Source organism: Eucyclogobius newberryi, unplaced genomic scaffold (genome assembly GCF_026437365.1).
Source record: "Eucyclogobius newberryi isolate DKJ021-1_F unplaced genomic scaffold, fEucNew1.0.hap1 SCAF_13, whole genome shotgun sequence".
NCBI classification, from domain to species: Eukaryota; Metazoa; Chordata; class Actinopteri; order Gobiiformes; family Gobiidae; genus Eucyclogobius; species Eucyclogobius newberryi.
Genome location: NW_027315757.1, coordinates 26,535,794 through 26,563,664, shown reverse-complemented (window position 1 = coordinate 26,563,664; position 27,871 = coordinate 26,535,794). Strand labels below are relative to the sequence as shown.

The 27,871-nt window shown below is 42.1% G+C and overlaps 1 protein-coding gene across 8 annotated transcripts; it reads right to left on the bottom strand.

Annotated features, from left to right (window-relative positions):
- Positions 1-281: 281 nt before the first annotated feature.
- brd4 (bromodomain containing 4) lies at positions 282-27,619 on the bottom strand. Of its 8 annotated transcripts, none has more exons than XM_072443114.1 (18): positions 27,516-27,619; positions 10,798-11,182; positions 10,577-10,714; positions 10,366-10,501; positions 9,701-10,281; positions 9,258-9,626; positions 9,056-9,184; positions 8,741-8,971; positions 8,447-8,673; positions 8,039-8,370; positions 7,872-7,961; positions 7,450-7,794; positions 6,410-7,114; positions 6,229-6,335; positions 5,861-6,151; positions 5,560-5,765; positions 4,895-5,165; positions 282-2,422 (listed from the first exon to the last, which is right to left on the bottom strand). In XM_072443114.1, exons 2-18 carry the CDS (start codon positions 11,026-11,028, stop codon positions 2,354-2,356), a joined length of 4,458 nt encoding a protein of 1,485 aa, XP_072299215.1. In that variant the 5' UTR covers positions 11,029-11,182; positions 27,516-27,619; the 3' UTR covers positions 282-2,353. The 8 variants fall into 8 exon arrangements, with proteins under 8 accessions (XP_072299215.1, XP_072299216.1, XP_072299213.1 ...); XM_072443115.1 differs by having other exon boundaries at positions 27,461-27,561; XM_072443112.1 differs by having other exon boundaries at positions 27,474-27,526.
- Between the last annotated feature and the right edge of the window lie 252 nt (positions 27,620-27,871).

Here is a 27,871-nt window from a genome sequence, read left to right as displayed (position 1 = left end):
AAACTGCATTACTCAGTTGATACTACTTGGAATGTAATTTGAGGAAGAGAACCTCATGTAGTGACGCTAAAAATGAACAACTTATGTATTTCAAATGTGTTTTGCTCTGAAGGGTGTGAATGCGTCCAGTTTGAAGTTTTTATATCACCCAAAACCTCAAACTGCTGTGGAAGGCTCTACTAGTCTCATCAGGTCCTGCATTTGTTTATCCTTTAGTGTGCAAACCTCAACAACACCAGAGTAAGTACCAAAGTAACTCCGCAACAAGGACAAGACATTAGTTTTGTTTTATTTTTTTATTTTCTATAAAAGAGATGAGTTTATTCAATAATCATAACAGACTGAATCAGACCTCGAAAGACCACTCACTTACCAAATAATCGAGGAAATGTTTTAACAAAACCCCAAAACAGAACAAATGTAACACAAAATAAAATACCTGAATAAAGCAAACTCCAGGCTGAACTGCAGTCAGCACATTCTCTGAAGAAACCATGGCACAACAGTTATTGACAAAAAAAAAACGACGGCTAAAAAGGAATGAAGTGTTTTAAACTATTTGAAACCAGTCTGATAATAAAAATTATATATTTATATAATGTGGACTTAATTAAAAAGGTGACTGAAGAAACACGTTCTTCTAAGGTTTATCTGTTTAATCTTATGGTCAATAGTTGCTTATCTACATCAGGGAACATGCCTCCCTCCACCACACATTAAAAAAAAACATACAGGCAAACAGGCATCCAAATTTACACAGTCACACTGACAGAGCAGACGAGAACGCGAGTGGCTGAAACTTCTCTATCTAAAATCTGCTGATTGAAACATAATGAAAGTAGTTGACAAAGGTGTACACTCATAGTAGTCCAGCTAAAACTAAATTTAAAACCCAAATAGTGACAACGGGTGAATATAAAATGCTGTCTTTTACGTTTTCGTACTTTTTTTTTTCTCTTCTCAACACAAACGCTTTCCAAAAATCGTCTTCCACAATCAAAATATTACACCACCCGGCTCCGACGCTTTCCAAACCCTCCCTCCAAGTGTAACGTAGGCCAACGAGAATCGCAATACAATACAGGCACTGGAGAAAACACCATGAGACGAGCAGAGGATGAGATCCAGGTTTTTCCAAATCGAAGCGTACGAAACGGAATTTCCACTATTATCGAACAAGAACAAAGATAAAAAATCTAAAAAAGGTTATTTATTGTCTTTTATGTTTTACTCTCTGGATTTGACTGTTAAAGACAACTGGCAAAAACAATGACTTTAAAACTATCCTGATTTACCTCCCATTTCGAACTTTGCTGACAATCTGTTCCATTACCGACCATATCTCGCATTCTTTCTGTTTAAACTGACTGAGATGTGATTCTTGCATTCCCAACATGTTACCTAGAGATAATACAAATAACTTTGTAATAATCCAACTATTATTTTGCTATTTATTTAGTTCCTGTTTGAGTTTCTCCATAAAAATACAAGGCAGGTGGACGTTTTTCCCCAATTCTGTCTTTGATAAATACTTAGTGGAACCGTTATATGCATATTTTCAGGCATTTGAACAAACTACCTACCGTGTTTCAGGACAAAAAGTGAGCGTTAAAAGAGTATGGGTAGTTTGGCATAGACAGGTGGCGGAGTGTATTAGAGTGAAGATTCATAAGTCTAATAAGGAGGAAATAAAAAGTTGATAATAACAGTTTTTTTGTAGTATAAGAAAATACTTCTTTACAGTAGATACTAAATGATGAAAAAGGTCTACGCTGCTCCTGGTTGTTGTGTGTTATTGGTCTGTATCCAGGCCACAGATCATTATGGTCTGTTTAGGAACAAGGTGTAAGGCAAACTGTACCTTCTCTGCTGAGAAATATACATAATTTACAGTATGGAAGTCCTCTCCAAAACCATCAGATGTGTTCACTTGCAACAAACAAAACACAAAATAAAAGACCGGTCTTCAACACCAAGGACATCTGGCAGTTTTGAAAAGCTTCTGCGCAGTCTGTCGTACATTATCAGAGCATTTTTAAGTTACTATGGTGTCTCTCGTCTGGCTGCTGTTGCAAACACACACACACACACCGAGACAAAAGTGTGACAAAGGCAACTGTGCCAGCATGGGTCGCCTCAGTTTCAGACAAGTCAAGCCGTCATTTCAGGCCAACGACATCCAAAAAGATGTGTCCGTCCTTCCTTTCATTCCGCCAAGGGCAAGCTGTGGAGCCCGACCGACGGCCCGCCAGGCTCAGAACGCGGTCCATGCTCCTCTGGTCCATGATGGCTAATCTTTAGAAGTGTACGTCATCAAGTTTTAGTTTGTGTTTTTTGCAGGTTTACGATATCCTCAGAACAGGTTCTCTTCAAAAATAGCCATTAAGTCACTTTGGAAGTTCATGTCAATAGTTGCTGCCATCTGAAACAAAAGAGACATAAACATGGATGTAAGTATTATTTGTTTTTGTAGAGGGAGTACGTCAATGACACTAATTAAAAGTGCAATGTGTAACTTTTTTGGTGGAGGGTCTGTCATAATTTTAATCAAGTTACAATAAGAAAACATGTTTTTCCAAGATATTTTCACGGCTTTAGCAATAAAACAAAAGTAATGCAAGAAAGATGCATCATATATTTATATATACATGGGTCAAATGCAGTGGATATCTTTCCTACGGTAACAAAGTGCTCCTTAAACTTAACCATAACTATATTGCTATACCAGCGTTTACACAGGTTCCAGCACTGCATTTTAATGCTGCATTTCAAGGCAAAACTAGACATTTACGCTTTTTATCATGTCAAAACTACACCAGAACAAATACAATTAAAGCCGTGGTAGCGGCGATGATGTCTCTCGCCACCCGCGCGGCCGTGTTTTGTTGTTGTTGTTGTTGTTTTATGGCGGTTGGCATCCAAGTGTTGCATTACCGCCAGACTTTATTCCTCAGACTTTGTCGTAGTCCTCAGACTCTGTCGTAGTCCGTAAAAGTACTCCTTCCATTGCTTTGGTGTTACAAAGCCCATGAGGTCATGATATGTCTTTGTGACCGGCTTTATTCCAGGGAGACTCTTCTTCATCTTCCTCTCCTTCTTTGACGTTCGGTGCTTCCACCGTACAGCTTTATTCTTTAGGCTTCATTCTATAGGCTTTAATATGTCCACTGATGTCGCCGCTTGGTAGTCGTGCGTCTACGAGACTGGGCGAGGACAGGAGACCACCCCCACCCCCATCTCGTCACTCTGATCACTCTGACTCCCCAAAAGCAGACCCCCATCACTCCGACTCCCATTTAGCGCCTTTAGCCTGTTTTCTATATCTGCCCAATCAAGCTCCTTTGTTCCAAGGAATCTCCCTGCAGCTTTAGCAATGATCCTGATCCTTTCAGTTCTGCTTTGAGTCTGAGCAGCACAGTTTACAACATCCACCATAAAGAGTACAAAATCCTCCCGTGTTTTGATTGCGATTGCCCCGACACTGCATTCTCTTAGACTTTATGCTCTTAGACTTTATGCTCTTAGACTTTATGCTCTTAGACTTTATGCTCTTAGACTTTAGACTTTTTATTCTTTAGACCCCCTCCTCCCTGTATCTCCGTCACCTAGCAATAGAGACCAACCATCAAAATAAAAGCGGAAGTGAAGGCATTCATTGCGCCTCTGCTGGCCAATTGTGAAAATACACAATATCTGCAATGCACTTTTATCATGGCGTCTCGAGGAGAATATAAACCATGAGTTTCAAACAAATCAGACAATGTTGAGGTTTTCACACAATGGGATGCGCTATAGAGTAAATTTGTTACATGGGTATTAATTATTTCCAATCAGATCATAATAACGCATTAGTGAGTGAAATATGAGCTCCGTAGATCAATTCCATTAGGCGTGACTTGTCCTAGAAAAAACAGGAAATTAAGCCTTTTTTGTGTTACGCGGAGACCGTAAGGAATATCAATTTAAAAAATGTTTTTTTTATTCAATTTCAAAGTCTTTAGATGCAAAAAGTGTTGTTTTTGAGCTCGATCAGACAAAAAACCTAGGACAAGTACGAAAAAAAAAAGTCAAACGTGGTGGTGCCACTTTGATTCAACATGGCTGACTTCCTGGTTATCATACAGCGATGCTGCCAGGTGCATTTTATTTGTCACAGGTCAGAGGTCAAAGTGACCAAGTTCCAAGTTCCATTTGCCTAGGCCAAAGATTAAGAGTTTCATGTTTTTTCTTTCGCAAGCTCAAAGCTCAAAGCTTTATTCGAGGTCAGGCCGAGCTGATCGCGTCTATGTCCCCATGTGGGACTTTTCATCTATGTCAAAAATGCCCGAGTTGTGGCAAAATGACCACGAACAATAATGATAATAATAATAATAAACCAGGCAATAACAAAGACTCGTCGCATTCTATTCCATTCCATGGCTCGAGCCAAAAATGTAATAAACTTCATTATAACAGTAAAAACAAATTTACAGGACATTTTAAACATTAACTGTTCGTGTTTTGAACCCCGTCTTTTACATTTTAGATGCTTTGAATTAAGCGATTTACATCTAGATTCAATAAATGCAATACAACAATTATTGCCAAAAATAGATTTGAATGAAACATTTCCCAGTAAATACTACCATCATAGTATTTATAAGGTTGCTGAGAAAGAGAAGATGTCACAATAACACATTAGGAGTGATGTGAGCGATAGATGTGGCAAAAGAACATGCATTTGAACTTTTTTTTAATTTCGAAAATATTTTCCTATGTATATTTTAATCCATCTAGAGCAGCAGTGGACATTCACAGCAAAGCAATATTATTTCCATGGAGACAAGTAGTTTACATTACTTGCACCTGTATTTTGACACATTGCAAATATTCCGGACAGAAGTATTTCTCTCACCGCTTCTCGCCGCCTCCTCTCCTGCTCTCGCCTGCGGGCCATTTCTCTCTGCTGGTCGAGGGGGTTTTGTGCGGCGGGCTGAGGTGGCGTGGGGGGCTGTGCGGGCGGCTGGACCGGAGCGGCGGGGGGGTCCGGTTGCTGCTGCTGCTGCTGCTGCTGCTGCTGCGGTGGCGGTTGGGGCACGGGGGGCAGGTGCTGCGGCTCTTGGCGTCTGCGGGGCTCCTCGTGCACCCGTCGGCTCGTCTCCATCACCTCGTCCTCGTCTCGACCTCTGCCGGAAAGAAAACCAGCCACGAACCATGAACACCACCAGAACAGCAGGGATATATTTAGTTTTTCATTGAGTGACTGCCTCTTCTTCTCTGGTGTTTCATGGTGGTTGGTATCCAGGCGTTACGTTACCGCCACCTACTGTAGTTGTACATCTTATTTTTTAGACTTTGTTCTTTTTATTTAAAACATCAATGGGTATATAAGCTGTATTATTTGTTTTCAATATATATATTTTAAAGTACATTATGATAAACAAATGAGGAAAAACATTTGTGTTTATTTTTCTGGCCAATATGTGACAATTTTTTTTTGGCACATATTGCCCAGCTCTAATTTGATAAAACAAAACATGAATTGTTCTGTTCGTGGCGCTCTCTTCATAAGTGGCCTACCGTAGTTTGTCTTGCTCTCTTCGTAGTCTGTCTTTTTCGGCTTGTTCCACCTGAGCCTTGAGAGCCTTTTCCCTTTCCTCTTTTTCTCGAGCAGCGCGACGGAACTGCTCAAAACTGTCGCTGGATGACTTCACAGCAGAGAGCGGCGTCGATGTCGACTTTTGCGCCAGACTGGCCCATGAGCCCATATTTTTTAGTTTCACATCCTAAATGAGACAAGATTTGCAACATTTAAAAATGTTTCCTTTTAAGAATCAAATGGATGATTTACAGCAGTATCATATATGAATTATGAACAAACCTGGACTTTTTTGGGAGCAGCCGCTGGTGCCTTGGACTCTTGCTTGTACTTTTCCCTGTCTGGATTTAAAGATGGAAGCCCACTGGGCTCAGACGAACGAATGACGGGTCGCGACGTGCCGTCCATAGACTTTGAGTCTATCCTCTGTTGACTGTGGCCTTGTTGAGTGGGCTTGCCTTCATGTTTGGGGTGGTCTGGTCTCATGGCAGGGTTAAAATGCTCTCCTCTCATCACTGGGGATGGAGGAAGTTTCTCCTCTTTTACGATGTCTTGTGTTACCGGTATTCGCTGCTTAAGTATTTAAAGAAACATTTGGTTTATACATTGAAGTAAATATGCAAAAACCAAACACCATCTTAGAGGCTTACCTTTTTAGACTGGATGTTGTGCGGAGGGGACGGGTGAGAGACTTGAGGATATTGCGGGACTTGTGGGGAATGCATCATGAGTGGAGATGGGTTGTCCCTCATGTTACCTGTCAGCACATGAGATGAGATTATGACATAACACACAGAGACAGCGCTAAGAGCATGTGCAGCATTATTCTACCTGCGTTGTAAGGGTCAGGCTTCACAGTCCGCGGCGACGGTTGCTCTTGCTGCTGTTGGATGACCTGCTGTGCTTTGTTGATGGACATGGATACTTTGTGTTGTGCTCCCTGGGACTGACCCGCTAGACCCGGAGTCTGCTGAAAGTTCAATTGCTGCGGTTGTGGTGGTTGTGGCGGGGGTTGAGCGTGCAGCATGTGGCGGGGCGGGTGAAGGGGCATTTGTTGCATGGGAGGTTGAAGCGAGGCTGCTTGTTGAGCCTGGGACTGAACAGGGAGCTGGGGAGGAGGCAGCGGCGCCTGAGAGGACAGTTGCCCGGGGACAGTCTGCAAATGCCCCGGTAACGGCAGCCGGTTCTGCCCCTGGAGCGGGGGCATCTGCGGCGGCTGGTGAGCCTGCTGAAACTGCTGCAGGTACAACTGTACAGGGTTCAAAGAGGCCGGGGTCTCTTCATCGTCAGCTAGCAGCAGCTGTGGGGGCTGCGACGAGAGCATGCCCTGTGGGGTGAGCGTAGGCGGGGACAGGGGCCGCTGATGCAGCGCCTGAGACGGGTGGAGAATCTGCGCGGGGAGCTGGTGCTGTGGAGGGGGAGCAGCAGGGGGCAGCTGGGGCTGCGGCGTTGGTGGCTGCTGGGGAAGTTTGGGATGAAGAGGTGCTGCCTTGTGGCTCGGTCGTGACGGCTGCTGAGGCAAGGAACCGTGCAGGGCTACAGGGGAGAAAGGAGAAAGTGCATCACTGAAAACATCGTGTGTGTATTTGTCATTCAACAAACTCTAAGAATGACTTCACATTTAGCACCACACTGTGGTCAGTATTCATTCACTCCCCTCAGTAATACAGCACTTCGGCATCCACAGTTGCCCTGGGGAAGACTCAAGCAAACTCTCTGACCATCAGATTGACCGGTGAAGTGTCTTGTCCAAAGACACATCCACAGCATTGCACTGAGCTGGGATCAAACACCACTGAGCCCCTTCTCCCCCACTTACCCATTTCCCAACACTTTTGTGTTCAAACTAAACATGGTCCTCAGTGTTTTACCTGGGGATTGCAGGACGGGATGCTGATTGAGGAAAGGGTGCGTCTCTGGGGACACCGCAGCAGCAGAGTGAGCGTTGAGGTGAGGAGCTGAGGGAGGCGAGGTGTTGCCCGAATGATGGGACAGATGCATGAGAGGTTGGTTGAAAGAGGGCAGAGCGTCAAAGCTGGTTTCCAACATCTGCGACGACTCCAGAGCTGCTACAGGGGGCGCCATGAACCCAGTAGAAGCCTGATGCTCCTTTATCTGACTGTTGGGCTGAGGCTGAAGGCCAGGCTGAATGTGGGGATGTGTCTTTTTTGTTTCCTTCCCAGAATGACTCTTCTTTTTCAGCGGTTTCATTATTCCTAAAAAAAAAAAGAGATGATGATTAAAACATGTATCGATATATGTCCAAATTGGTGTCTCTTTTTCAATTACTAACCTGGCCCCTCGCCTTCACTATCAGAGCTCGAGCCACTACTTTCTGAAGAGGATCCAATCTTTTTAGACATTGCCTCCAAAGGTTTCTCTGCTAAAAAATAAGAATGTTTGTTTATAGTTTTTTTATGCACCTGTATTAAGTTCCAGTGAACAAGTGAGTGAGCTCACCAGGGGCCTTCTTCTTTTTCCGGAGACAAGATGACACGTATCTCTCTAGTTCCCGTAAAGTAGAAGGTTTGAGCGTTTCAAAGTCTATTTCAATCTCGTCTGGGTTAGAGTTTTTGAGCGATGGTTCTCTGGATTGAATGATATGCACTACTCTTCCGAGCTTGTCACCTGGAAGCTTGTTAATGTCCAAACTAAGTTGCCGCTTCTCCTCGTACGTCATAGGTTTACACTTCTCCCCAGCAACAGACGCCCCAGCAGCTGCGAGCTCTTCCTCCAGAGATGGTGCAGGAGGCAGGACTGGGGGGTGGCTGCCTTTCACCCACTCCTTTTTACTAAAGACAAAACACATTTTTGGTGGTCATTGTCAATCACCCAGTTAGGAACATAAAAACTAGCCTTAAAATGTACCTTTTCTTCTTAGAAACCTGCTCTTTATTGTTTGTACTACTAGTCTTGTTCCTCTTGGGGAGCTGTGGAACAGGAGTTGCCTCTTGTATTTCGTCGACATGGCCAGGCACACTTCCCTTCTTCTTATGCTTTTCCTTTTTCTTCTCTTTCTTATCCTTTTCTTTTCTCTTTGGTTTGCTGGTTTGAGGTTGGGATAAGGCGGCCAGTTGTTCATGGACAGCTTTCAGCTGTGTGAAGACAAAACTGTTATTTGAGCAAAAATCATAGCGAGTCATTTATTTTTGTGAAACAAACCTGCTCTTGAAGTTCAGCCAGCCTCTGGGCCCGCTCTTCCTCTGAATCATCTGTCGACGACTCAGATTCTGACGAGGAGTCGCTGGAACTGTCCGAGGAGGAAGCAGCGTGGCTCAGAGGCGGCTGCGGCTTGACGGGGGCCGGATGGTGAAGGGAAGTGGCCGGGGCAGAAACCAGAGGCTTGGTCTCAGGCTCATCGGGCATTTTTGCAAATCGCATCTCAAAAACATCCTATCAAATTTGAGATTACATTACATTATATGAGTGCTGAGTGGACTTGTTCAATAGTATTGAGTGCAAGTTAAACCCATTTACCTGTAATTTGCGTGCCATGGCTACCACCTCATGGTCGGGTGGATTGTACTTGTAGCAGTTGGAAAACATTAATCGAACATCTGCAGCATATTCTTGAGGCTCCCGATATTGCCTGTTCTCCAATTTGGCCTGACAAACAAATAACGCATGTCACTTTGGCAATGTTGTCGAGCAGGATGAGAGACTATGACATGTAACACACCTTGATGCTGCTGAGGTCCATTGGATGCTTAATAATGTCATGATAGTCATGTAGTCCAAGTGCATCTACATCAACAGGTTTGTAAAATGGCCATGCATATGCGGCATGCTTCTTTGAGAGCATTTCTCTAACTAGGCTGGCGCAGTATCCCAATTGATCCTGTGGTTTAGGACTAAGACCTCCACTTGGTCCCAGGCCTATGTGATGTTGGGAGTCCGGAGCCTCCTTCTTCATTAGTTTTGAAGGCCGGGTGCTTTCTCGCCGGGGGAAGGTTTTCCCTGACTTGGACTCGGCCGGAGAGGATTCACTCAGTTGGTCATTTGCTGTAGGTGTTGTAGTGTCTGCTTTCCGTTTCTGACTCTTTCTTTGCTGAAAAATGTATAAATGGAAAACTAATTACTAAATTTCGAATAAAAAGCATACTCAGGTACTCATGTTTCAACACTTACTTTGGTCATGGTGTTTTGCAGCATTGGGGCAGAACTCTGGAGCGTTGTGGGAGCCAGGGCCGTTTGGGCAAGAGGAGGCACAGAAGTCATGATGGGAATTTGGGAGGCGCATTCGGGCTGAGTTAAGGAAAAGGGAGCTCCAAGCTGGGGTGCGTGGTTGGGTAGCGTGGGGGCCGCATGGGGGGCCACATGAGGGGCCACATGAGGGACCACATGCGGAGCCACGTGAGAGGGCAAATGAGAGGGCAAATGAGAGGGCAAGTGAGCGGGCATGTGAGCGGGCATGTGAGCGGGCAAGTGAGCGGGCAAGTGAGCAGGCATGTGAGCGGGCATGTGAGCGGGCACGTGAGAGGGCATGTGAGAGGGCACATGAGAGGGCACATGAGAGGGCACATGAGAGGGCACGTGTGGGGTTACATGCGGAGGCAGGGCCTGCATTACAGGCTGAGGAGGTAGTGAAGGCATGCTCTGTACTGGTCCTCTGCTCTGTGGCATGGCTGACAGGTTGGACAGGCCGCGTGTCGTAGGCGTCATGGATAAAGGATCGATGATGGCCCCTGGTTTAAGGCTCAAACCTGTTTCACATAAAATAAAGGATTGTTTTAACCGTTTCAATAACAGCATGCACCTTCTGTTTTATAATGATATGTTAACTCCACCTCCATCTTTACGTCCTCGGCCTCGTCCTTTTCCAGTCATTACAGCGATCTCAATTTCATCTTGAGGCATTTCTGTGATTTTTTGGAGGAAAGCTTTTTCTAAAGCCTCAGCCATAAGGACAATATCATCTCCAGGCTGCAGAAGACAAATAAAATCAGATCTCTATGGAATATGCCATGCCTGGCAATTAAATACCGCTATGAAAATTACCTTATTGTAAATATAGCAATTAGTAAACATAGTATTGAAGTCTTGGATACATTCTTGGGCATTCCAGTAGTAACTGTTCTCAAGCCTTTTCTTTATTGTGCCCATGTCCATAGGGATTTTAATTATTGAATAGTAGTCCTAAGGGATGACAAAAAAATCGTACATTTAAATAAATACTTTATAAAACATCCTTGATAAAAGATCCACAAGTCGCTACTCACAGGCAGATTCAGTTTGATGGCATCCACGGGGAGGTGAAAGGGCCATGCAAACTGGTGCTTCCACAGAGATTTGACCACCACTTTGAGGAGGAACTGCAGCTGATTGGTCTGGCGCTTGGGCCGGGTCATGTTGATGTAGTCTGGGGGCAGGGGGTTTCCTGGTCCCACGGCCGGGCCCTGACTGCTGCTGTTGCTGCCTGACATCTGTGCTGCGTCCATGCCGTCCCCCATCCTGATCCTGACAGGATTGGCTGCGGGCAGGTGGCCCTGAGCGGGCGCAGAGACTGGGGCAAGGGCGTTAGCAGAACACCGATTCAGTCTTGGCCCCGGCACAGACTCCACTGACAGAGCACCGCTGATCCCATTGCACTCCTCACTGGACTCTCTGAGAACAAGACAAGAGGACCACATTCATAAATAACATTTCCCACATTTCAGGGCATGTAGCAGCTAAAGCACGTGTGAATTGAAGGCGCAATGGACGATTTTTGGCCCAAATCTGAGTCATTTTCCTCGTGGCGTGGACTGCCGATTAGTCCTGCCACATATCAATCATAGAACGCACCTACTGCTCACCTGCAGTCTCGTTCTGCTCGTTCTGGCTCCTACCCAGGAGAGCGCCACGTTTCCCTGTGTCTAAGTGCATGGATCTATCATAATATAGTTCCCTCAGTGTACGGGACAAAATCAAGATAGAGAAAGTCAGTTCGAGCTGACTCAGAAGAGGCGGAAATCTACGGAGACGAGAGATGCGATGCGATCCGTCGCGCTAATAAACAAACGCACGTGTGGCCGCAAGGCTTTTTTGTGCGTCCGCACGGGGGAGTGCACATGCACACTTCCGCTTGAGTTCTCAAATCGTCGAAAAATCGTCCATTACGCCTTTAAGAAACATACTTGGAAGACAAGTAGAATGAAAATGTTGTGATGTATGAAAGTGCAAAGAAAGCGTGCTGCCCGGTGGTCGAGTGGCACAGCACACGTATGCCGGCCGCAGTGTCGCGAAGCAGCCTTTGATAGAGACCCACGGTTCAGAGAAAACTGTATGTTTTTATTATTCTTGTGAGTATCTTAATGTTGACGTAACGGGTTCCATCTTTGGGTTGATGACGATACAATAGAAAACTGGGAAATTCCATTTGGAAGGGTTGACAGGTTTTAGTCATATATTTAGTTTGTAGCCGGGGGAGGACTACTTAACAATGTCATTTGATTTTGATTTGATTTGCAATTAATCTTTTAGCCACCTTCAAAAATAAGTATAAATATCAAAAATTCCAAATGAAGAATTTCAACTAGCGCAGCACAATTTTAGAAATAATAATAATATTTTTTCAGACAAATTCAGCCATTAGATTTGTGATTCATGTTTGAAAAGTAGGTTCAGCAAGCTCATTTCAGACACGCCCAGGAGCAGTAACAGTTGAGAAAAGACTGAAATCTGAGTGTCTAAACTAATTCAAGAATTCCATGCATTTCAGAACATGTTTGGAAAGGTCTAAAAACTAAAGGGTTGTTAGCTTTTCCCCCTAATACATAAACACTGGATATGTTGTTGTTCAAAGTGGCTATTCTACAGTCTAAAAAACTGCAGTTTCACACAGCGAGTTTGATTTCATTGCGGTACATTGTGCAGCACCGATTCCTACACTTTTTCAACACATTTCTAAAGACAAATGAGTTGCATTGAACTATTCAAGAATCTCCTTTCCAAAAGCTCAAGACACTGTTTTAGTCCAAAATGAACCCACAATCCTCTGAAGGAGAATTGCCTCATAGCACATGTGGGGAGTTTTTAAGATTGGGCGATATATGCAGCTCCTTTTGTCTTCTCAGTCTTTTCCACTCTGTCTTTGGGCCTGGGAGTGTTTGGAAAGACGTGGGTGGACAGAGGTGCAGGAGTGTGGGGGTGGGAGTCGTGTCATCTGGCAGCTGAAGGTACTGCATGTTCCTTCTCTCGGCACGGAGCCACGACCGGAGGGATCATCTTTTACAGACGACAAACCAAAGCTGCCCACAAACAAACCGATCGATAAATGCCATGAAAAAAGGATCACAGGGTTCTTTTATGTTGTGCAAGTTTGGTCTGCTAGCCTTTGTCCAGCACCACCCCTCAACGGGGCCCTAAAGATAAACACACAAGTGAGCGGACCTCTGACTAATCTCATTCTAGATGAGTCACTTTCTGAGAAGAGGGAAGCAGTTTGCACACCACATGATTGCTGCTTGTATCTCCCGGAGGCAAAAAGACACAGTGGAGAATCTAACGACATGAGATTTAACAACATTTTAAGACTTACCTAGTAGTCTATTCGAGCATTTTAAGTCTTAAAATCATTTGTGCAGAATTGACACAACCCACATTTAGGTAAACTAAACATCAGCCAACACAGCTCAGAATGTAACAAATAATGCTCCTCTCTCAAAATATATTATGTTGGGAGGAAAAAGCTGATCAAGGGTTAGAGTATTTGACGCAGCGTTGTCAAACAAAATATTAACATTGAATTTGACACAGATTGATACTAAAACTAGTGTAGAAACTAAGATACTAATTTGAACCAATATCAATACTGAAAAAAGAACCATAAATAGGACAGTTTTAGAATGGTTTAGAACAGAACTAAGAAGCCTACCAGTGTTCAAATAATATTAAAACTGAATTTGAAATATTGCGACAACACAAAGTAAATTGTAATGGTATTTAAGTCAACAGCATACGAAAAAAAAGGATCTATTGGACAAGAACAAACCTGAATTTCAACCTTTGAGTTATGAGCAAATCACAGGTTGAACTTGTTTGACCTGCACGTACCGACATGAAAACAAGTGCGGCTTGCGAAAGGCAAAGATAAGGGTGCACATATCACTCAATGATTTTTTAACTGAAACGCTGCCTCGAATTAGGATGTGAATATTATTTGGTTTATCGACAATCGTGATTATTCACAACATAATAATAAGAACTACTAAATAATCATAATAGCGAGAATCGTACACAGCAACAATTAGTCAAAAAGTCAAACTACATGTACAAGTACTTTGTTATCAAGCCTTTTATGTGACAATATCATTACTTTTTCATTCAGAAAGCTAGATTTAATGAAGCTAGACTTGTGAACTTGCAAATTAAGGATTTCATAGTTTAGTCAGTGCCAACAATCGTGTAAAAATTGTGACGTTTCTTCTTACAATAATCATAACACTAAAACACAATCTAGTGATATTCTTACTGGGCATAATTTAAGAGTTGCTGCGGAATGACAACAAACAGGCCTAAGCATATGTGAAGTCGGTCCAGATGGCCGCTGCGCAGAGCAAAGTCCCCTCATATCGGCGCACAGGAGACAGGTGGCACTCGGCGGCTCATTAACCAGACACTGAGCGGGAGTCAATGAGCTTTGGAACACACACTAATTCACTAAATACTACTACAAAGGACGGGAATGACTGACTTTGGCTTCTCAGTCTGTCATGTGTCTAAAGTGACGGTCAAATGCACCTAAAAGTCTATTAATGAGGTTAGGGATGTCAAGATCATTCGGTGTATGTATAACGGCGATTATTTGTGTCACAATATGATCTAAAAACTAATGATTGGGACTATTTTAGAAGTAAAAGTAAGTATGCAAGTAAGAACTTTTCTCATTGGGTTTTCCCCTGTATGAAGAAATAAAATTAATGAATGACATCTGCGGTCCAAAAAGATGCACCTAAATGTATAGCGTTTTTTGACTGTGTGTGGCCGTTTATATCACAACACTTTTGCAATCAGAAAGTTTGATTTCATAAAACCGATGTGACAAACTATTGGAACTACTAAGAAATATACTCGATACAGCACCAATACCGTATTTTCCGGACTATAAGACGGACCTTTTTTCATGGTTTTGGCCGGGGTGCGACTTATACTTATATTTATACTTATATACTTATACTCTGGAGCGACTTATATGCGATACTATTTGTTATTTTCACACTTCTAACCGCATTTCATACTCTAGTGCGATTTATATAAGCTTTTTTCTTCTCTATTTTGGATTTTTTGGCTGGTGCGACTTATAGTCCGGATAATACGGTAATTAAAAATGCTCTTTTTTCAGTTAAGGGTTTTAGACAATAGACCAACATTCTCAACACAACAATAAGGTTGTGGTGTTATTTTAATTTTGATTAAGCTCAAAATCATTCTAAAACTGTTCACGAAAGGTGTCATTTTGTCCTGTTAATGGTTTATTTTAGTTTTCATACTTCAAATGAGTATCTAGTTTTGATTAGTATCTCATTTTTGATACTTTTGATTACCCTAATTGGAACAGCAATGTATTGGAACAAATGAAAATCAAGAATTTTCCTTTCGTGTCGTCAATAATCGTTATATTTTGACGTTTCTTCTTGCAGTAATCTCCAGTTCAACGTCGTGGCATCCCTAAACGAGCAGCAACACAAACCAATGGAAACAGTCAATAGCGATCAGGTTACCGACTCATCTCCCGTCATGCCGTGTTCATCACGAGCGGCTAAACAGGATGAATTGTTAATGAGAACGAGGCTACAGTCTGTCCTGCCACTAGACCGCGTAAACAAAGCGTCTTGCATAGAAGTAGGCCAACATTTCTGCACTTTTTCCGGTTCATTTTGTGGCTCATTCACGTTTTTGTCCCATACTTTAACCTCAAACGAGACATTTACAGACACATTTCAGCACATCCAAGAGAGAAAATGACAGCAGGTCGTAGCAGCAGATCCACACAGGAGATGAGATGACAATTTGATATTTGTCACCGTATCGCCCAGCCCAAGCCAAACATTAAGTCTTAATTGTTATTTAAAACTAGGCATGTCACAATATAAAACTGTAGTGTTACGATTGTTCACGATCGATAGCAAATCCTTCATTTACTCTAAAATGTTCCATTAGGTCACTGTTCCTCTAGTCTGTGACAAGCTTTCTGAAATCAAACTTTCTGAATGATAAAGTAAAGTTAATGTGAAATAAACAGCCAGATATAAAAGGTGTTTTACATTCAGGTTCACTTTTATTGAACCTCATTTTGCTTCTAAAATGATCACGGTTATTCATTTCTAGTTTTTGCGATTATATTGTGCCCCGAATAATGACTATTAACCGAAGAATCTTGTTGGTCTTGTCCCTACTAAAGAAATGTACAGATTGGATATAATTCCCACAAAATCGGACATTAGGGAGGCTCAGATACTGATGTTATAAATTGAAAGGATTGAGTATTGGTTCAACAAAATCTGGTCAGGGCAGGGCAATATTGCAAAAAATAAATCCAAATTTGTCTTATATTAAAAAAACAAAACAAAATTAAAGCCGCAAGCGGCATCCAACGGCCCTCGCGGGCCGCCGGCCTTCCGACTCTGCGCTTTCGACTTGATAAAGATGGCGCCCTTATTGTGTGTTGAATTAAAAAAGAACTTGACAGACGGGGACACATTGAACATGGCCAATCCAGTGCAAATGAACACAAGTGTCAGTCAAATGTGCTGCTCCGCCACACAGAGACCGTAGCACTTGGAATAAAAATATGGATAACTTTTGATGCCGCGCTTGTGTAGATCATATTTCCAAAGTAAAGCTTGATCGAGCTATTGCCCACGGAGGAGTTTGTTAAAGTGTGAAGCATAAATGTGAACATTTCAAAGATTTGGTGTTTTCCCATTTGTGACAGTATATTTGCAGCTCCACAGCACAGAGACCGTAGCACTTAAAATCAAAATATGACTTTTGATGCCCCGCTTGTGTAGATGATTTTCCCCAAATATGAGTTTGATCGGACAATCGCCCTAGGAGGAGTTTGTTAAAGTGTGAAGCGTAAAAATGTGGTGATTTGAGCGATTCTGCAATTTTCCCATAAGGATAACATGGGATGTTTCTGTCATCGCTACGGTTACGCCGTACAAAATATGACTTTGGCTCTCATACTTTTATGATCAGGATGGCAAATTAGAATTTTGTTCAAAATATCATGTCATTTGGAAAAACTCTATTGTTTATAGGCCACTCTGAAGGCCAAATAGTCAGAATTCAGGGAAACGTTTGCGGCTCCGTCGCACAGAGACCGTAAAAGTTATCCTTAAAATTTGGATAACTTTAGATGCTCCACTTGTCTACAGGACGTACACCGATTTAGAAGTTGGTGGGCAAAACGCACTAGGAGGAGTTTGTTAAAGTGTAAAACATAAAAATGTGGTAATTTGAGAGATTTTGCGGTTTTCCCATAGGGATAACATGGGAGGTTTCTGTCATCGCTACGACTACGCCGTAAAAATTAAGGCATTTGTCTCATTGGCTTTTTTGATCGGGATGGCCAAATAGAATTTTGGGTAAAGTTTAGAACATTTTGGTAAAACTAATTTTTGACCTTCAATGTTAATTTAAAGGTCACTCTGTAGGGGGCGCTATCGTGGCCATTTCAATTTTGTCAGCCTAAACTGGTCCAAACTAGAAAGTTTAACACCTGATTCAAATTTGGTCCTAATCGGACTGGTTTTGATCAAATGGGAGCAATTTTTAGATCTGCAATATTCCAAAATAAGTTGTCCAACTTTGCGGCTGCGCCGCACACAGACCGTAAAAGGTATCTAAAAAAATTGGATAACTTTAGATGCCCCACTTGTCCAGAGGACGTACGCCGATTTTGAAGTCGGTGGGCAAAACGCCCTAGGAGGAGTTCGTCAAAGTTTGACGTAAACAAAATGGCTAACTCAGCTTGTTTTCATTTTCAAAGGAAGATGGCGGCCATAGGGTAAGTCTGGGGGCGTGGCCACAATAATATATTTTTTTTGTCCTCACGAGAGGAATGCGTGTTCCGAATTTCGTAGCTTTACGCCAAAGTTGACCTCGGGGCGTCTCCCATAGGCGCAATGTATTTTGACTTTTGTCTGTGGCGCTGTCGCGCCATTTTTTAACGAAAAAAAAAATGGCCCAGAAAAAATAAATTTTTTCGCCGATTCTGAATTTTGGGCAAAGTTTGGTGAGTTTTTGAGCATGTTCAGGGGGTCAAATTAGAGTTCAAAGCGCTGAAGAAGAACAATAAAAATTAAAGCCGCAAGCGGCATCCAACGGCCCTCGCGGGCCGCCGGCCTTCCCACTCTGCTCTCTGCATTTTACAGAGATGGCGCTAACGCAATTGTCTAAGAACTAAGACAGCGACACATTGGACATGTACAATGCTGTGCTTAACCAGTGCAAATGAACACAAATGTCGGTCAAATGTGCAGCTCCAGCGCACAGAGACCGTGACACTTGGAATAAAAATATGGATAACTTTTGATGCTCCGCTTGTGTAGATTATTTTTCCCAAATATGAGCTTGATCGAGCTATTGCCCACAGAGGAGTTCATTAAAGTGTGAAGCATAAATGTGAACATTTCAAGGATTTGGCGTTTTTCCCATTTGTGACAGTATATTTGCAGCTCCACGGCACAGAGACCGTAGCACTTAAAATCAAAATATGGATAACTTTTGATGCCCCATTTGTGTAGATGATTTCCCCAAATATGAGCTTGATCGGGCAATCGGCCTAGGAGGAGTTGGTGAAAGTGTGAAGCGTGAAAATGTGGTCATTTTGGAGATTTCGCTGTTTTCCCATTTCTGACATATATTTGCGGGTCCGCCACACAGAGACCGTAGCACTTAGAATCAAAATATGGATACGTTTTGATGGCTCGCTTGTGTAGATGATTTTCTCCAAATATGAGCTTGATCGGACAATCGCCCTAGGAGGAGTTTGTTAAAGTGTGAAGTGTAAAAATGTGGTGATTTGAGCGATTCTACGATTTTCCCATAAGGATAACATGGGATGTTTCTGTCAACGCTACGGTTACGCCGTACAAAATATGACTTTGGCTCTCATACTTGTATGATCAGGATGGCAAATTAGAATTTAGTGCAAAATGTCATGTCATTTGGAAAAACTCTATTGTTTATAGGCCACTCTGAAGGCCAAATAGTCAGAATTCTGGGAAACGTTTGCGGCTCCGTCGCACAGAGACCGTAAAAGTTATCCTTAAAATTTGGATAACTTTAGATGCACCACTTGTCTAGAGGACGTACACCGATTTTGAGGTTGGTGGGCAAAACGCACTAGGAGGAGTTCGTTGAAGTGTAAAACATAAAAATGTGGTAATTTGAGAGATTTTGCGGTTTTCCCATAGGGATAACATGGGAGGTTTCTGTCATCGCTACGACTACGCCGTAAAAATTTAGGCATTTTTGTGATTGGCTTTTGTGATCGGGACGGCAAAATAGAATTTTGGGTAAAGTTTAGACAATTTTGGTAAAACTAATTTTTGACCTTCAATGTTAATTTAAAGGTCACTCTGTAGGGGGCGCTATCGCGGCCATTTCAATTTTGTCAGCCTAAACTGGTCCAAACTAGAAAGTTTAACAACTGATTCAAATTTGGTCCTAATCGGACTGGTTTTGATCAAATGGGAGCAATTTTTAGATCTGCAATATTCCAAAATAAGTTGTCCAACTTTGCGGCTGCGCCGCACACAGACCGTTAAAGGTATCTCAAAAAATTGAATAACTTTAGATGCCCCACTTGTCCAGAGGACGTACGCCGATTTTGAAGTCGGTGGGCAAAACGCCCTAGGAGGAGTTCGTCAAAGTTTGACGTGAACAAAATGGCTAACACAGCGTGTTTTCATTTTCAAAGGAAGATGGCGGCCATAGGGTAAGTCTGGGGGCGTGGCCACAATGATTTTTTTTGTTCGTCCTCACGAGAGGAATGCGTGTCCCGAATTTCGTAGCTTTACGCCAAAGTTGACCTCGGGGCGTCTCCCATAGGCGCAATGTATTTTGACTTTTGTCGGTGGCGCTGTCGCGCCATTTTTTAACGAAAAAAAAAAAAAGGCCCAGAAAAAATCAAATTTTTCGCCGATTCTGAATTTTGGGCAAAGTTTGGTGAGTTTTTGAGCATGTTCAGGGGGTCAAATTAGAGATCAAAAAGCAGAAGAACAAGAAAAATAAAAATAATAATATTTTTAGCAAAAACAATATAGCCGTTTCCACTATAACAACAAATTATACATCGTTTGAAAGCTCTAAGCCTTCCCCATGCCGCCATGGGGTGGAATCATCATTACGAGCGCTTACGCGCTCGTCACTCCCCATTCCGTCGGGATGCCCCGCCCACTCCCCATAGACTTCCATTGATTTGAGCAGATACAAGCATGGCCCATGCCTGCGGCATGGATTCTCGCGTACAGGACGATGCCAGGAGGGTTTTTGGAGGAATGCAGCGCTTCGCGCTGCTGTTGTCAACAATTTGTGAATGGGCTACGCCCATTCACAAATTGTTGACTATTTCTGTCATCGCAGGAGTAAGTATGCATGATCCATGCCTTCGGCATGGGCTAGTTCACTGTACTTGCCAGGGGCGACGGGGCACCAAACATGCGGGCTGCGCCCGCATGTTTGGTCAGACAGTTGCAACGCTGCCTTCGGCAGCGTTGCGGGAGCAATAGGCCCTCCGCCCTGCTGGGGCTCGGGCCTAAAAATAAAAATAATAATATTTTTAGCAAAAACAATATAGCCGTTTCCACTATAACAACAAATTATACATCGTTTGAAAGCTCTAAGCCTTCCCGATGCCGCCATGGGGTGGAATCATCATTACGAGCGCTTACGCGCTCGTCACTCCCTATTCCGTCGGGATGCCCCGCCCACTCCCCATAGACTTCCATTGATTTGAGCAGATACAAGCATGGCCCATGCCTGCGGCATAGATTCTCGCGTACGGGACGATGCCAGGAGGGTTTTTGGAGGAATGCAGCGCTTCGCGCTGCTGTTGTCAACAATTAGTGAATGGGCGTAGCCCATTCACTAATTGTTGACTATTTCTGCCATAGCAGGAGTAAGTATGCATGATCCATGCCTTCGGCATGGGCTAGTTCAGGCCCTCCGCCCTGCTGGGGCTCGGGCCTAAAAAACCTAATAATGAATTAGTTTCATGAGCTTAGAAAATACACAAAAAATAATCAAATATAATGTCCCATGGTCGTTTTTACAGCAATCCAATTGAAATTCAAGCGAGATTGACATTTGGACATTTATAGTGGTCAATTATATGCGCTGAACAGTTAACAGTCAAACATCGGTCAGTAAAAGCATGTCGTTTGGAAGAAGAATTGACATTTTAGTTTAAAAACAGCGACGATTAGAAGAGTCTGTTTATTTTCAGGAAATTAAAATTTAAAGTAAATTTGGTTTGACTAAAAACCTCTCGTGAAAAAAAACAAGTGCTTATTGACAATTTCCAATGATTTGATTTCACTTTGGTTCAAATTTTGTCAATTGCACAGACCCATGATGGTTAATTGGCTGCTATTAGCACAGAGCGACACAAAATAAATGAACTAAATAATTAAATTAAATGTTGCAGAATAAATTAGCGTTATGATTTGAAGTGCCAAATTGTGTCAATTTTTCCCCCTTCATAACATGAAACTATGAATTTGTGCTGCCCGGTGGTCGAGTGGTTAAGGCACAGCACACGTATTCCAGGCTTCAAGTGCAGCCGGCCGCAGCGTCACAAGTTTGAATCCCGACTATTTACCGCACGTCCTCATATCACGCTCATACCCATTTCACGCTTATATTTCCTGTCTAATAAAGCCTTCAGGCCAAAAGATTCTTTAAAACAAATTAAACATTTATCTACAAGGTCTGGAATGACATTATGGATGAAAAAAGTTATATTTAGACTAAATTTTGGAACCAAATGGGACGTTTACATGGGAATTTATGTTCATTTTCTGGTCTAATTAGTATTGTTACCCTGTGCCCTGAAAGTATTATGTAAAAAAAAAAAAAGTATTCAAATTTTACAGTAACAGCGATATTGACGCACTTAACAGCCATATCTCAATAATCCCCAATATTGTACATCTCAAAATCGTAATATCGTACAAAACGGACAAGAGATAGTATCAAACTGATCCTTAATAGTCACAAAATTGCTAAATTGTACCGTTCTGTTGCAGATTCTTGTCAAATCCCGGTCTACTACAGATCCACAGCTACGTAGCTATAAAAATGGCATGTGAGACTAATCATCTATGACGAGGCCACAAACTTGGGTCTATGTGGTACTGCAGTCTGTTGACCTCTGACCTGGATGTACATCACAGACGGCTGCTGTGGAATGCCTCTGAGGATGAAATGGCTCTGGTTAAAGCGGTAAAAGGGCGCCTCTCGGCAGCCTGAACATCTTTGCTAGGAAACTGCGGGAAAACACGACCGAAATGTCTGCGTCCGGCACTGAAGCATCCACAATTTATGTGCCGAGGGGGTCGAGTTCAGGCAAAAGTGGTCGGGGTTTTGGAAAGCACGAGACTAAATTATTTATTTAACCGCAGTGACGAGGCCAACAACGCTGCACTGTGGTTACACAAACCTAAAGTATTGACTATAGTGTAGATTATGTATTACATTTATGTTTGCAAATTAAGGACTGGGCATTTTTTCATTCCATCTTTTAATTTAGTTTGAAAGTGTGTGAACTGATATCACAGTAAATATTAGGGCTGGGATGATACGCTTGAACTGCATTAATTTTCCCAGAATAAAAGAAATTGGATGCACAAATCAAGTCACCAAAAGTGATAAACTAACTAAATTAGTGTGGTATTTGTAAAAGGGCACATTAATGGCTGGTTTGATCGAGCACCAAAGATGATATAAACAATACTGATACTTACAGTAGCTTTCTCTGTAACTTGGTCACAAACGCATACGTAACATAACCACATTAGGGATGTCACAATATCCAACTGTAGTTTCTCACACATCAAAAAAATTATTATTCACGATTATTGAGACCGTGTCCAACATGTTACCATTTCTCAGGTTTGTGACCAGCTTTACAAAATTGAACTTAATGAAAGATAAAATAAAGCTAAATGTGAAAAAACAACAACACCCAGATAAAATAAAGTTCTTTAGTAAGGTATATTAAAAATACTTTGCTTCTTACTTTTTGGTTTGGATTATATTGTGACCTGAATGGTTTAAGCTAATAATTTTGACATCCCTAAACCACATGAAAGTCAATTTCACAGTATTTGATCATGTCATAGTTTGACGGATCAAGTAATAGTTGTACTTTCCCCTGCAGAATTCATGTCACAATAATTGTGACACAAAGCAGCTTCATTATATTTCACTATAGTAGATACGATAAAACAAGAGCGTGTGACAATATATTGCAAATATATATTGTCCCAGCACTGGTAAATATGCCAATATAACAAACATTTCAAATAATTTAGTCCCTAGTAGAATATAAAAATATATCCATTTGATTTACTTTCTGGCATAAGTTTTGTTCTGTTTACAAAAGTTAAGTTCGACTTGCAACATCTTGTTTCATGTAAAGTCCATATCTGTTTTCCAACCCAGACCCCTGTCGCATTTTGTGTGTGAAGAATCGGGTTCATCTGGTAATAAATAAAATAACAAGTTTAGAAGAATTTGACTGGCCTAGTGTGAATATCTATAATAATAATAATATAATATATTCTGTATATTCTGATTCTGGAATACAGAGTATCACAAACTCCCCTGGGAGGGAGATTACGTGTATTTACCGAATGAATCAGAGCAGGGCACATACAGACGCCACAGACTCAGTGACTCAGGCCTATAACAGGAGATGGGATGCCTCACTATTCTTTCATCCTCCACTTTCAGCTGCTCTGAGTGGGACAGCCAAACCCTTCCAGGAATCCACTACCATCTTTACCAACACACAACCCCCTCTTCCTCTGAGCCCCTTCCCCCACCTCACTGGGAGGTAGGTCCACGGCTTCAGGCCAAAATCTGGGACTACAATGCAGTCCTAAATACAAACAAAATCCAAAATGAAAAGTATAAACTGAAGAAACACCCGAGCCATCAAAAGGCTCACAACTCTACAAAACCATGACTCAAAACTGTAGTCCGCACTGAACAATCACAAGCTCCAACTTAAACCATGTAAGATGTATATTAAATCACTACCCAATAGTAAAAATACAGCATTTTCAGAACTTTACAGACACACAGACCTTTAAAATGGTTTGTATGAGCTTTTACTGAGCCCTCAAACTCAAGTTTGGTCCCAGTTACATTACCTCTTCACAGAAACTGAATGTGCAATTTTTTCCAGAAGGGCGTCCAGTTTTTGGAAATCCAACAAATCGTTTGACTTGGCGTGCATCATGTAATCCATTTAAGATCTTCACAGCAAAAAAAAAAGGTATTTCCAACAGAAGGCCTTAAAGAATTATACTGAAGTTGGTCTCTTCCTTTACTTCACCAAAATACAGAGGAATGTCATTCCTCAGGCTTAGTTCACTTTAGAAAACAGCAGAAAACATTGTGAGTAATTCTAAAGTTGTGGGCCCAGAGTCTGCTCCAGGAGTGTCCGGGCTGTGGAGCCTCCAGCCGGCAGGCTGTGTTAGCTGTGAGAGCCGGTCTTCTCTCCACCCCATCCCCCTCTCAGTAGCACAACGGCCCAGTTACCACAGGCTCTCCACTCCATTGTGTGTCCTCTACGGGGCCTCCCAGACACAGCCCCAGCAGCAAAAAGTACCAGAGGTGAGGGTAAAGGAGACAGCTCAGGCCGACCAAGAGTAGTACTTCCTGTCTCGCTGCGTTCCAGCACGGTCGACCAGCGTGCTGTTACTCAACAGTAAAAATGGCTCTCTGCTTCCTCATTCAGCAGAGCCTCTGCTCACACAGTCCTCCTCCCTCCCGCTCGCCCGCCCGCTCTCTCTCCAGCCCTCCCCTCTTTCCCATCAATAGCTGAAGGTCCTTGCGCGCTCCTCAGTCTGTTACACCTTTAGCACCCCACCCCCTGCATGCTATTTCCTTCATCCCCCACGCACTTTCTCTCAGTCCTCTTCCTCGCTAAACAATTACACACTAATATGGGCCAAATATGAGCAATTATATTTATAAAAACAATATGAAAGCAAGCATATTTCAGATTGAACTTTATTTACGTTGACAGCACTGATATCTCATTATTTCAATTAATGTTAAAAAATTGCACTTCATTGTGAATCAAATTAAATTGTTCCAGCTGGAACTACGCCAGAACACCAAGCAACAAGTAGTTTACATCTTAATGATACTACGTGTAAATAACAATTATGCATCATTAAACACAAACCTAGACTTAAATATGTATGGTTAGGGCCACACACCCAAAACTGAGAAAAATGTACAAATTAATGTAGGGCTCCTTGAGACTAATGTTGACTATTTAACCTTTTGATTAATATTGGTATAAATGTTCTACTAAATATAACTTTTAGCGTACACAATCTAAAGTGGATGCATAAAGTGAAACAATACGTCTCTACCCGTCTCATATTTAGCATTCATTTAATGCAACAACTTCTGCATCAATTCAAAAATCAAATATCTGGGCAGCTACCTGGTGGACATCATGTGCCACATGCACTATTCTCACCCCAAGAGAGCAGCTGCAGAGACACAGACCGTGGGGCTGTCACTCTGCAGAGGTGTGGTATTAGACAGGTGAAACAGGAGCCTGAGTAAGGTCATAGAAGTGAATGAACAAAATCAACACGGTCTACTCTGTGCGATTGTAAATACTGGGAAACAAGAGTCACCTCACCATGAGAAATCATACATGTTGTCTGGGTGAGTTTCCTTCTGGCACTCCGGTTTCCTCCCCATCAACCCAAAACATGGACAATAGGTACAATCCTTCAGCTAAAAGTAGTCCTAACTAAGCCTAAGTCAAGCTCTGTGGATGAGTCATCAGATGCTGTGACCACTTCTGACAGGTTGCCTCAGATGCATTTTTTTGTATTCAAAAGATCAAAAAGAAGTTTCCCTACAGGGACAATAAAGTGTTATAAGGAGATGTAGCTAGCGAGATATCAAATAGTGCTAAGACAATAAACAAGAATCATTTGCAAATCACTGCAACTATTCTGTTAATATACTTCAACAGTAAATTACAAACAATTATAGTCAGTCCAAAACCTCCACAAGGGGATGTGCTTGTTGAAATAGCCCATCATTGGTTAGCATCATAATTAATTCTATTCTACTAATTAATATCTATTGCGAATACCGGTAAAATAGTCTAAGGCTTTATTTGATCGTGCAAAGCTACCTCATCACCTTAGATGAAAGAACTACAGGAATCCATTGTCTTCACCAATAGTTTATGAAAAACTAATGAATCCAAAAATGTGTTGAAAAATGTACAACTTTATTATCATCATCATCTGGATAAACATTTCAGGAAAAAAACAAAAAAAAACAAAGGTGTACTTTGGTGGTGAGGAGTCAAATGTATTTCAAATTGAACTGATTACTACTGCATGCTCAACCACAACACAACATCCAGGCCTTGTTCAAGTTTGAGTCAAATACTTGATACACTCGTTTTTCCAAGACCACACAGCCTCCTTTTTATTCAGAGGTCATTCTCAACTAGGCCAAGGATGGAGTTACCATGGCAACACAACTGGAGAGAATAAAATATGATCTGAACAAGTAAAAAAAAGAGGGAGCAAGATATGTACGCACAGGACACAGTACTAGCCAATATTACATGGAGATATTGTATACAAATTATTACAACATTTGTTTCATTGGGTAACTGGCCATTACGGCTCACAGTATATACGTATATATAGATATATAATACATCAGTGATATTATATTCAAACACAACAACATATTTGTGATTCATTTCACCCAACTTCTGACAGGGTGGTATTAAGATCATTGTGTCAAGTCATTGTGAATAGGATGAACTGCAACACACACCAGTACAAACAGAGAAACATCACAGCTTTAGGAAGAGACAAATTGTTTCTGTTAGAGTTACAAGACACAAGTAAACGGGACGTCTTTGCTTGAACAAGACCTGCAGCTGGCTTTATTATGTCTGTAATTGTGCACGTTAAATTCTAAAAAGGAGATTCATAGTTTACACATTTACACCAGTCAACGATTTACAACGACTATATCATGTCCCAATGTCACTCAAGTCGCATAATGTACACCACATTTCTGGGGCAACACAAATGTCCAGATGTGCGAACAGAGCCGCATAAGCAAAGGGTCCCGATCAAAGCTTATCCAAGGAGGCGATATCCTTAGGCCACGGGGACAGTAAAGTCATGTAACGGACGTCGATTGCTGCATCTAATGTAATAGACTGCCACCTCAAATAACGTGTAATTATTTCGAGTGGCCCCGTAAGCCGTGGCTCAAGAACAAAACACTTCCATTTTGCATTAGCCGTGCCATTCTTTGCAAAATGCCCAGACTGAGTGTGCGCCATCAGCGTCTCCACAACACAAGACAGTCGACGAGCAAATTAGCAATCCATGACTAACACCGTGTCCGTAGCGCTATCCCCCCCGCTATTAATGAGTAAGTTTGACCATGAGCAGTATAAATGTGAATGTGGGGTGAATTAGACGTGTATTACAGGTGCTGTTATTGTGTCTTTGGGCAGACAACTGGCAACTAGCTTGAGTTAGCACGTTAGCTAACAAGAGTAGGCCGCCGCACTGGTGAGCGATCTCGGTGAACGCCGGGCAACAGCGATACCCCTTCGTATAATACAATATTGTGTACTTTGTTTCTTACCGTCTATGCTTACAGTTTAATGAGGCATGATGATAGGTAGATTAATGGCATTTACCTGGTTTAATCAGGTTGCCAGGGCGCGCGGGATCTTTCTCTCCGAGGATCCTGAACACCTCTCGCTGTCAGTGACGTCACGCGCACGTCTTTCGTAACGTAAAGAACGTCTACCAAAAAGTTATAGAACAAAAAACTGTTTTCACCTCAAAATGTGGTAAATGGCTCTATGTTAATGATTTGATCTGTGCTGTTATGTATACATTTAGTATTATATTATTATATGATTTTGGTTTGATAATAATAACACATGATTAAATTAAATCATGATAATTCCGTTTAACTTAAACATTGTCTCTGTGTACTCTAGCACAAGTAACTCACGACAAACATGTGTTTGTTGTTATTATTGGGTAA

Coding starts and splice junctions, on each gene's coding strand:
- brd4 (XM_072443107.1), bottom strand. CDS start 24,044: ATGGATTACATGATGCACGCCAAGTCAAACGATTTGTTGGATTTCCAA. Junction 10,282..10,365: donor CCGAGGACGTAAAGATGGAG/GTGGAGTTAACA, acceptor TATGTGAAACAG/GTTTGAGCCTTAAACCAGGG. Junction 8,674..8,740: donor TGGCTGAACTTCAAGAGCAG/GTTTGTTTCACA, acceptor GTCTTCACACAG/CTGAAAGCTGTCCATGAACA.